The 10,871-nt window shown below is 50.8% G+C and overlaps 1 protein-coding gene across 4 annotated transcripts; it reads left to right on the top strand.

Moving 5' to 3' along the window:
- The first annotated feature begins 238 nt into the window (after positions 1–238).
- Positions 239–10,526, top strand: SDR42E1 (short chain dehydrogenase/reductase family 42E, member 1). 4 transcript variants are annotated; one of them, XM_075326080.1, is made up of 3 exons: positions 239–416; positions 3,259–3,370; positions 7,437–10,526. In XM_075326080.1, exons 2-3 carry the CDS (start codon positions 3,303–3,305, stop codon positions 8,533–8,535), a joined length of 1,167 nt encoding a protein of 388 aa, XP_075182195.1. In that variant the 5' UTR covers positions 239–416; positions 3,259–3,302; the 3' UTR covers positions 8,536–10,526. The 4 variants fall into 4 exon arrangements, with proteins under 4 accessions (XP_075182195.1, XP_075182194.1, XP_075182197.1 ...); XM_075326079.1 differs by having other exon boundaries at positions 239–455; XM_075326082.1 differs by lacking the exon at positions 239–416 and adding an exon at positions 438–523.
- Positions 10,527–10,871: the final 345 nt, after the last annotated feature.

Here is a 10,871-nt window from a genome sequence, read left to right as displayed (position 1 = left end):
AATCTAGTTTTTTACCTAGCCACCTGCAGTCGAAAAATGAAAGCTCGACTCTGATTGGTTGCCATAGGCAACACCTCAGCATGTGAAGTTCTCGTACATGACTCCCGCTGCCGCCCCTGCTGTATGACTATGAGACATTACACAAAGTACCGAGTGTGCTATTGACGCCAGTCAGCGCTTCCAGTACGGACTTCACATCCTCCGCTTTCATTTTGCCCGCCATGGTGCAGCGTCTTGGTCACGTGCTCTCGACGTCACTGCGTGCGGGTGCGTGCTGTCGGAGGAAGTGCGTCGCCCCGGGCAACGGTGTGAAGCGCCGGGTTGTGTCTGTAGGGGGAAGTGTCAAAAGTCAAAGGCTGACGGGGCGGAGTGCGGCGACGAGGAAGGAGAAGGCGGGAGAAGCCTCCGGGGAGACGGTAAGGGGCGAGCGGCAGACCCCGGAGCTCAGCGGGGAGGTGAGAGGTCAGCGTGACGTCATGTGCGGCCCCTCCCGGCGGCTGCACTTTACGGGGGTCGCACAGTGGTGAGATTAACCCCTTCATCACTACATTTTACTTTTTTGCACTTTTTTTTCATCCAAGACTCAAAATTGTTTGTTTTTTTGCTTTTTTTTTTTTTCTGTCCCCAAAGATTTATTTTTGTGGATCACGTTGTAGTTTTGAATGATGTCATTCGTATTACCATATAATGTACTAAAAAACCTCCCAAGAGGGGTAAACTGGGGTTGATGGGGGGATGCAATCACACCATTTGTTTTTTTGGGGGGGTTTATTTTTAGTGTACGGCAATAATGACCTGAAAACCTGATTCCCCAGCACGGTACGAGAATGGCGATACCCGTTCTTATTAATTGTGTTGCTTAATGCTCGTTGCCTAGGTTACTGGCCATCGCTGAAGTCTGGATGTGGTGGCCGAGCATGCCCAGTGTGTACCTGCTCTTTCCATTAAGTGCTGATCTGGAGCTGGCGGGTTCACTGGAGCGCACAGTCCGGGCGGCTTCAAGGCAGCACGCACATGGCCATATATTTCTCATGTGAGCGTATCGGATGTGATATGCTAATGTCACTGGGATCAAACGCGTGATCCGAGTGGCTCCTGCCGCAGGGCGTGATCCCGGGGCCTCCTGCCACAGGGCGTGATCCCGGGGCCTCCTGCCGCAGGGCGTGATCCCGGGGCCTCCTGCCGCAGGGCGTGATCCCGGGGCCTCCTGCCGCGGGGCGTGATCCCGGGGCCTCCTGCCACAGGGCGTGATCCCGGGGCCTCCTGCCGCGGGGCGTGATCCCGGGGCCTCCTGCCACAGGGCGTGATCCCGGGGCCTCCTGCCGCGGGGCGTGATCCCGGGGCCTCCTGCCGCGGGGCGTGATCCCGGGGCCTCCTGCCGCGGGGCGTGATCCCGGGGCCTCCTGCCACAGGGCGTGATCCCGGGGCCTCCTGCCGCAGGGCGTGATCCCGGGGCCTCCTGCCGCAGGGCGTGATCCCGGGGCCTCCTGCCACAGGGCGTGATCCCGGGGCCTCCTGCCACAGGGCGTGATCCCGGGGCCTCCTGCCGCGGGGCGTGATCCCGGGGCCTCCTGCCGCGGGGCGTGATCCCGGGGCCTCCTGCCGCAGGGCGTGATCCCGGGGCCTCCTGCCGCGAGCAAATTCCACCTGCTGCTGGCATGCTCTGAGGGTCTAGCGTGAGCCGAGGGCCGCCTGCTGCTGACATGAGCCGAGGGCCGCCTGCTGCTGACATGAGCCGAGGGCCGCCTGCTGCTGACATGAGCCGAGGGCCGCCTGCTGCTGACATGAGCCGAGGGCCGCCTGCTGCTGACATGAGCCGAGGGCCGCCTGCTGCTGACATGAGCCGAGGGCCGCCTGCTGCTGACATGAGCCGAGGGCCGCCTGCTGCTGACATGAGCCGAGGGCCGCCTGCTGCTGACATGAGCCGAGGGCCGCCTGCTGCTGACATGAGCCGAGGGCCGCCTGCTGCTGACGTGAGCCGAGGGCCGCCTGCTGCTGACGTGAGCCGAGGGCCGCCTGCTGCGGGCGTGAGCCGAGGGCCGCCTGCTGCGGGCGTGAGCCGAGGGCCGCCTGCTGCGGGCGTGAGCCGAGGGCCGCCTGCTGCGGGCGTGAGCCGAGGGCCGCCTGCTGCGGGCGTGAGCCGAGGGCCGCCTGCTGCTGGCGTGAGCCGAGGGCCGCCTGCTGCTGGCGTGAGCCGAGGGCCGCCTGCTGCTGGCGTGAGCCGAGGGCCGCCTGCTGCTGGCGTGAGCCGAGGGCCGCCTGCTGCTGGCGTGAGCCGAGGGCCGCCTGCTGCTGGCGTGAGCCGAGGGCCGCCTGCTGCTGGCGTGAGCCGAGGGCCGCCTGCTGCTGGCGTGAGCCGAGGGCCGCCTGCTGCTGGCGTGAGCCGAGAGTCTAGCATGAGCTGAGGGTCGCCTGCTGCTGGCGTTATCCGAGGGTCACCTGCCGCTGGCGTGATCCGAGAGTCTAGCATGAGCCGAGGGTCGCCTGCTGCTGACGTGAGCCGAGCGCCATCTGCATAGGGTGTGAGCTAAATTCCACTTGCCGGGGGCAAAGCCTGTCTGCAGTGAGCATGAGCTGAGTGGCGTCTGCCGCGGGTGTGAGCTGAGGGTTGCTTGCCGAGTGTCGTTTGTCGCCGGCTGGCATTGAGGCAGGTGAACTGTGCCTTATCGGGGATGGATTTTACACTTTTTTTGATCAAAATAATATCCGCATAGCTCTCTATTCTCATGTATTATCATTTACTTACTGCAGGAGGCTCTTTTTTTTTGTTTTTTGTTTTTTTTTTCTTATAAATGGCCACAGTGTGAACATGCCCCTACACATTCCATTTCCACCAACATGTGTCTGGCCCATTTCTTTATAACAACTCACTGTTCATATATTTAGGCTTTTGAACGTCTATTACCACCAGAGGTTTCCAAAAAATACCAACCGGGTAAAAGAAGTGACGTCCATTCCCTTGGAGATTTCCGATCTGAAGACCCTCAGTACGTTACAATAGGAGCCAATGTGACAGCTCAGACGGCGTCTTTTTGAGAGTTTTATTCGCATTTTTTCTTTAAAAAAACACGAGTTAATTGTTTTAATGTTTAATAAATTAAAAAAAAAAAAGTCTGGAAATAACAGTAAAAAGCTGCTAAAAAAATGATAAAAAATTGTAAATACAGGAAAACACAAAAAAACACACGAAACTAAAAGAAGACTTTTCAGGTTTACTTTCCCGGATCATCTATTTACTTGTTTCTCCTTTTTTTGCAGACTTCACCTAAATTTGTGCCTTAAAAATAAATAAATTAAAAAAAATGGCCGCCCCACCATCTCCGCAGGAAACGATTGTCATCACCGGAGGTGGCGGTTACTTTGGACACAGGTTGGTGCCGCGATATAATTAATAATGTTGCATAATTATGGAAAGTCTATTAATAATCTATTTAATTATTCAATCCCAATGGGGATACTTTGACTAATGAGGACTAATTGCATCTTCCGGAGAAGCCAAATTCCATTATTAATTAGATTACGTTAATGGGTTTTTGCCGTTCTGGGCTATAATAAATATTCTGCCATTGCTGCAATCCTCTCTTAATCTATGGGCCTGCTTTGAAGATTTATTTAAAGGGACGGTGCTTGAAAAAGTATAATTTCATAGAGTGTGGAATGATCGATTTATTGAGTGGTTTTAATTATTATTGGAAGATTTGTGTGGAGTGGATACACGCGTGGGGTCCGGCACAAGCTCGCTGCTCTATAGATATCCATATGATCTTCTGAGAGCGGCCGTGAACTCTGCTCTTTGTACGAGACCGGACGGTAAACGCTCCCTATTACGTGTGAGCACAGGGGTAAAGAGCAGAATAGGTACATACTACCCTCCCCTAAAAAATAAATCATGGCTATTTAATTTCTCAGTACAGCTGTTATTGCGGTCCATGTATCATGCATACAGCAGGCTTCTTACTAGCCATGCCTTGCAAACATTTATGCCTGGGTACAGAGACTATTTTTTCAGCTGCAGATTTATTTCCACTAGCGACACCAATTTTTGCATGCAGTCGTATAGACTGTAGCTGTCACTTGATTGTTACCGTCACTCAATTAATTTTAAATATATATTTTTTATATATATATATATATATATTTAAAATTAACCGAGTGACGGTAACAATCAAGTGACAGCTACAGTAAATATAAAATATAGTAATATATATATATATATAATATATACACATGCATATATATGTATATAAAAAAAAGTAATTTATACATATATATATTATATAATTTTATACTTTTTTTTTTGTTATATACATATATATGCATGTGTGTATGTTTATAATATATTTAATTAATAATAATATTATTAAATAATAATACTATAATAATAATAAGACTGCATGCAATTGTCCGTATCCGATGTCCATGAAACTTGGTCCGAGCACGGACTGCAATGTACTCACTGTACACTGGTCTCTTGATCCAAATATATACCTATGAGGCTGCCAAGGTCGGGTCTGTAGTTGTAATGTGATGTTCGGCTCTGCACGCACCCGGTGACACGGCGTCGTCAGACTCTGTCCACACCACAAAGTCTGACAAGCAACCTGTGGCTTCTGGATTGTTCAGCCAGAGCTGGGCGTTGGCTGATTCGAGTTCACTGGTCTTCAGCTATGCAGGAGTTAATTCCTGCTCACCAGTCTGCAGGAACTAAGAGCTCAAGACGCTAAGGCTATATGCCCACGGAAAACCTGCGGATTTATCTGGATTTTCTAGATAAATCCACAGGTTTTAGCAAGTACAGACACTCCCCATGTTATCCTATGGGACATGGGGAGTGCTGTGTCCATGCTGCGGTATGTGTGGCTGCGGATGTCCCATAGCCACACGTAACTGCATGTCAATTATTCCTGCGGAAATACGGTACATGCGGGAATCCCGGCCCTCCACTATGGAGATAGAGGCTGGGACTTCCGCAGGTAGGCCGCATGAATGTCCGCAGGTTTTCCGCAGATATTTCGCTGGAATCCTGCAGCAATGGATAGCTGCGGATTCCAGGGAGCTGCTGCGGGAAACCCGCGGATATATTATCCACGGGTACAGAGTCCCGTGGGCACATAGCCTAATTGTCACGTGCAGCTGTCTCCTCCCTATTTAAAGCCCGGCTTCCTTCCTGTAGGTGCTGATTATAGTTTCAGCATAGCTCCAGTGATCCCGGTTTGGGTGGTTATCCTGTGTATGGTGATCCATGCTGCGCTTCTTAGTGGTGTGAACGTTCCCCTGTTGTGCTTTGCTTTCTCACCTTTTTCTTTGTGCCCCTGTACACATATTGTTTCTCCTGTGTGTTTTTTGAGTGCTGCGTGTACAAGTTTCTGATCTCCCTTGTCTGTGTCATTTTGTGGGGTTTTGTTATCGTGTTTTCCAGCCCACCCCAAGGGTAGGGGAGAGGGGGGAGTAAGATCAGGGCTCGGACAGGAGTCAGGGTCACGGTGGGGGTTCGGACCTGGCTACCATCTCGCCTACCTCTGAGATACAGGACAGTGCAGGGTCTCAAGTCTGAGGGCCAGCCTAGGGGCCCCTGTCCTGTCATTACATAACCCGTGACAGGAGTCCTGCATACAGTGCGTACATTGCAGTCGAGTTTCATCTGCATAATCCTTTAACATGATGGTTGAAATCAATCTGCAGCATTACACCTCGCTCACACAAGCGTATAATTCTGACGTGTGGAATCCTATAAAAAAAAAGGGATTGCACTCAGACCAATGTTATTGAAGAAGGCAATGCTGATTTTTTTTTTTTTTTCTCAGCCGTATTCTGCATGAGAAAAAATATCGTAGCATGCTGCCATTAGACTCCGAATTCAGACAGGTGCGAGGGGAAAAAAAAAAGGATGCCACACGGATCATCTGATTTTTACAGAATCAGTACAGTTCTGTTAGATGGGAGACTGTAAAAGATTAGTAGCTGCTGAGTAAAAAAAAAAACAAAAAAACGGATTGCACACAAATGACAAGTGCTAAAAAATCGTCCCACGTCGGCGCATGCGTCTGAAACCTATTTTGCGGGGGGTTCAGACAGAGGCACCGACGGAACCCGTGAACGTAGGTAATAACGCAGTGAGAAAGCAGCCTGAGGCTCCCTTCACATGTCAGTGATTCCGGTACATATGACATCCATTTTCATATGTCCTGGAGACACGGACATACACAGACTCATTAATATCAATCTATCTGCGCACACCTCAGTATTTTCACAAGGACCGTGTGTCCGTATGGAGCACATGTGTGTTCTGCACGGAGAGAAGTCCGTTTTTCTCCGGCAGCACTGATGTCACACGGGGCGAGCCGTCTACTCACGGAGACTAGTCCGGCGAGCCGTCTACTCACGGAGACTAGTCCGGCGAGCCGTCTACTCACGGAGACTAGTCCGGCGAGCCGTCTACTCACGGAGACTAGTCCGGCGAGCCGTCTACTCACGGAGACTAGTCCGGCGAGCCGTCTACTCACGGAGACTAGTCCGGCGAGCCGTCTACTCACGGAGACTAGTCCGGCGAGCCGTCTACTCACGGAGACTAGTCCGGCGAGCCGTCTACTCACGGAGACTAGTCCGGCGAGCCGTCTACTCACGGAGACTAGTCCGGCGAGCCGTCTACTCACGGAGACTAGTCCGGCGAGCCGTCTACTCACGGAGACTAGTCCGGCGAGCCGTCTACTCACGGAGACTAGTCCGGCGAGCCGTCTACTCACGGAGACTAGTCCGGCGAGCCGTCTACTCACGGAGACTAGTCCGGCGAGCCGTCTACTCACGGAGACTAGTCCGGCGAGCCGTCTACTCACGGAGACTAGTCCGGGCTCAGTAGCTGTAGCCACATCCCCCAGCTCCGCACATACAAGCTGCCTTTCCCATCCCAAATTAGTCGGTTCGGCAAGTTTACAGCAGCACAGAAGTGTGACGGGAACGGGTCCGCGGGGAAGAGCGCGAATTGGTTGGGCCAATAGCGAGGATCGGATGTTAGCAGAGGAGATATGAGCAGTGCATGACCTGTCAATCACACCCAGGGGGCGGTGACTGCAGCTACTATGCCAGGACTACTCCAAGTAACCACCTCACCAGATGTCTCCAGGGTCACATACATATACCGAGCAGCAGTATATAAGTTGGTTTTCCATAGATATGTTCGTTTGTATAAAACACTGAACACAGGACTGTTGGGGACGAGACCGCTTCCCTGTGACAATATTGTAGACGTCTTGTCCACATGGAGTGTCATCCGTACACATCCATGACGTGGCTCCTCCGTGTAGCCACAGTCCACACAATCTGGGCTAAGGCTTAATGCGGCCAACTCCCCGTCTGGCGTTCCAGCCATCATGATGGGAGTTGTAGTTTGAGCAGTCCGCGATTCAGTGAAAATTACCATGCCTATTTCCGATTTCCAGGTTAGGCTGCACCCTACACCAGACGGGGGTCAATGTAGTACTTTTCGATGTACGGAAACCAGCGCAAGACCTTCCCGACGGGATCCAGTTTATCCAGGGCGATATTCGCTCGCTGTCTGCAGTGGAGGAAGCCTTCACCAACGCCTCTTGCGTAATCCACACGGCTTCTTACGGCATGTCCGGACGGGAACAGCTTCAGACGCGGCTCTCCGAAGAAGTCAACGTGAAGGGGACGGAGAACGTCCTCCAGGCCTGCATCCAAAAAAGCATCCCGCGGTTAGTCTACACCAGCACTTTTAACGTGGTCTTCGGTGGACAGTCTATTAAAAATGGCGACGAGTCCATGCCTTACCTACCTCTGAACCGTCACGCCGATAACTATTCCCGCACCAAAGCCATTGCTGAGGACAAAGTGTTGAAAAGTAACGGCCAGCTGCTGGCGAATAACAGTGGGTGTTTAAGGACCTGCGCCCTCCGGTCAGCGGGCATCTACGGCCCCGGGGAGCAGAGACACCTTCCCCGGATCATCAACACTCTCGACCAGGGATTGTTCCTATTTTCTTACGGGGATCGTAATAATCTGGTGCAGTTTGTTCACGTTGATAATCTGGTATCAGCCCATATTTTAGCTGCCAAAGGTCTCACCGATGACCAAAACCACATAGCCGCGGGGCAGGCGTACTTCATAGCCGACGCCGCCCCCATCGGTAATTTCCAATTCTTCCGCCCCTTTGTAGAAGGTCTGGGGTACAGGTTTCCTTCTACACGACTCCCGCTCTTCTTAATCTACGTGATGTCCTACCTCACCGAATGGTTACATTTTCTGATCAGCCCCGTCTGTAACTTTCAGCCTTTACTGACCCGCGCCGAGGTCTACAAAACGGGGGTCACTCACTATTTCAGCATTGAAAAAGCCCAAAAAGAGCTCGGGTACGAGCCAAAGACATTTACCATGGAGGAGGTCGTTAAATGGTACAAAGCAAGGGGTTACGGGAAGAAAGTCAAAAAGGTGAAAAGTCCCAGCTTCCTTTGGGACGTGGCCATATTTTTTCTGCTGGTTGTGGTGGTCCTTGCTTGGCTTCCAAGAGTGGGGGGATAACCTATGGTTCTCAAATTATTGGAAAATTGGCCCAGAGGACAGCTATCGGCACGATTTTATGTATGGAAGTAGTGGTACGGATGTATAAAGGATACTTTATGTAAAGATTCAATGAGAAATCTATATGCAAATCAGGCTGGAAGTGCAAGGGGGCGTGTCAGTGCACTTAGTCTTTCTTCCAGGTGCATTGACACACCCCTAAGCACTGAAAACCTTATTTGCATAAATCTATAAAACACATGCAATACCGTATTTTTCGGACCATAAGACGCACTTTTTTCCCCCAAATGTTGGGGAAAAGTGGGGGGTTCGTCTTATGGTCTGACTATAGGGCTGCGGCCGGGAATGAGGGTGCTGCAGTGGAGCGGGTCATCGGGGGCACGAGCAGGCTGTAGCAGCCTGCTGTGACCACGTGGGCCCGCTCATTACATATGTAATATGTAATTATATACATATTGAACAGGATGAGGGTATATGAACAGGATTAGGGTATATGAACAGGATGGGGGTATGTGAACAGAATGAGGGTATGTGAACAGGATGAGGGTATGTGAACAGGATGAGGGTATGTGAACAGGATGAGGGTATATGAACAGGATGGGGGTATATGAACAGGATGAGGGTATATGAACAGGATGAGGGTATATGAACAGGATGGGGGTATATGAACAGGATGGGGGTATATGAACAGGATGAGGGTATATGAACAGGATGAGGGTATGTGAACAGGATGAGGGTATATGAACAGGATGAGGGTATATGAACAGGATGAGGGTATATGAACAGGATGAGGGTATATGAACAGGATGAGGGTATATGAACAGGATGAGGGTATATGAACAGGATGGGGGTATATGAACAGGATGAGGGTATATGAACAGGATGAGGGTATATGAACAGGATGGGGGTATATGAACAGGATGGGGGTATATGAACAGGATGAGGGTATGTGAACAGGATGAGGGTATGTGAACAGGATGAGGGTATGTGAACAGGATGAGGGTATATGAACAGGATGAGGGTATATGAACAGGATGAGGGTATATGAACAGGATGGGGGTATATGAACAGGATGGGGGTATGTGAACAGGATGAGGGTATATGAACAGGATGAGGGTATATGAACAGGATGGGGGTATATGAACAGGATGGGGGTATATGAACAGGATGGGGGTATATGAACAGGATGAGGGTATGTGAACAGGATGAGGGTATATGAACAGGATGGGGGTATGTGAACAGGATGAGGGTATGTGAACAGGATGAGGGTATGTGAACAGGATGAGGGTATGTGAACAGGATGAGGGTATGTGAACAGGATGAGGGTATGTGAACAGGATGAGGGTATGTGAACAGGATGAGGGTATGTGAACAGGATGAGGGTATGTGAACAGGATGAGGGTATGTGAACAGGATGAGGGTATGTGAACAGGATGAGGGTATATGAACAGGATGGGGGTATATGAACAGGATGGGGGTATATGAGCAGGATGCATGAGGGGTATATGAGCAGGATAGGGGTATATGAGCAGGATGCTGGTATATGAGCAGGATGGGGGTTTATAGCAGGATCATATATAAGGCAGGAGGATCATTACCAGGCTGGGGTACCTTAGTAGAGAATTTGGGGACATTACCCCCATAAGTGTCAGCAGCAGATCCTCGCCCCATAACAGTGTGTCATGACCACATTTGTTTTCTTAAAGTTTTATTTTCCTATTTTCCTCCTCTAAAACCAGGGTGCGTCTTATAGTCCGGTGCGTCTTATAGTCCGAAAAATACGGTAATTTTGCAAACCCCAGCTTTACTTATTTTTGTAGTTGAGTTGTAGGTTATACTCCAGAGCTGCACTCAGAATTCTGTTCCATTATTAGAAGTTATGTCTGGTACATGGTGGGAGGTGTAGTGTTTTCTGTGGTACAGGGTCTGGAGCAAATAATAGTTTCTTTTTCGCTCCTAATTGGGAGACCCAGACAGTGGGTGTATAGCTACTGCCTCTGGAGGCCGCACAAAGAACTACACTTAAAAGTGTAAGGCCCCTCCCCTTCTGGCTATACACCCTCCCGTAGGATAACGGATTCCTCAGTTTTAGCTTTGTGCGAAGGAGGTCAGACACGCACGCATAGCTCCATTGTTTTTAGTCAGCAGCAGCTGCTGACTATGTCGGATGGAAGAAAAGAGGGCCCATACAGGGCTCCCAGCATGCTCCCTTCTCACCCCACTGTATGTCGGAGGTGTTTGTAAGGTTGAGGTACCCATTGCGGGTACGGCGGCTGGAGCCCACATGCTGATTCCTTCCCCATCCCTTTTTACAGGGCTCTGGGTGAAGTGGGATT

This window comes from Anomaloglossus baeobatrachus, chromosome 10 (genome assembly GCF_048569485.1).
Source record: "Anomaloglossus baeobatrachus isolate aAnoBae1 chromosome 10, aAnoBae1.hap1, whole genome shotgun sequence".
NCBI classification, from domain to species: Eukaryota; Metazoa; Chordata; class Amphibia; order Anura; family Aromobatidae; genus Anomaloglossus; species Anomaloglossus baeobatrachus.
This window is presented reverse-complemented; position numbering and strand designations above follow the sequence as displayed.

Bases quoted from the DNA above. Each gene is read 5' to 3' on its own strand.
- SDR42E1 (XM_075326080.1), top strand. From the start codon at position 3,303: ATGGCCGCCCCACCATCTCCGCAGGAAACGATTGTCATCACCGGAGGT. The intron at 3,371-7,436 runs GTTGGTGCCGCG...TCCGATTTCCAG, and splicing joins GGCGGTTACTTTGGACACAG to GTTAGGCTGCACCCTACACC.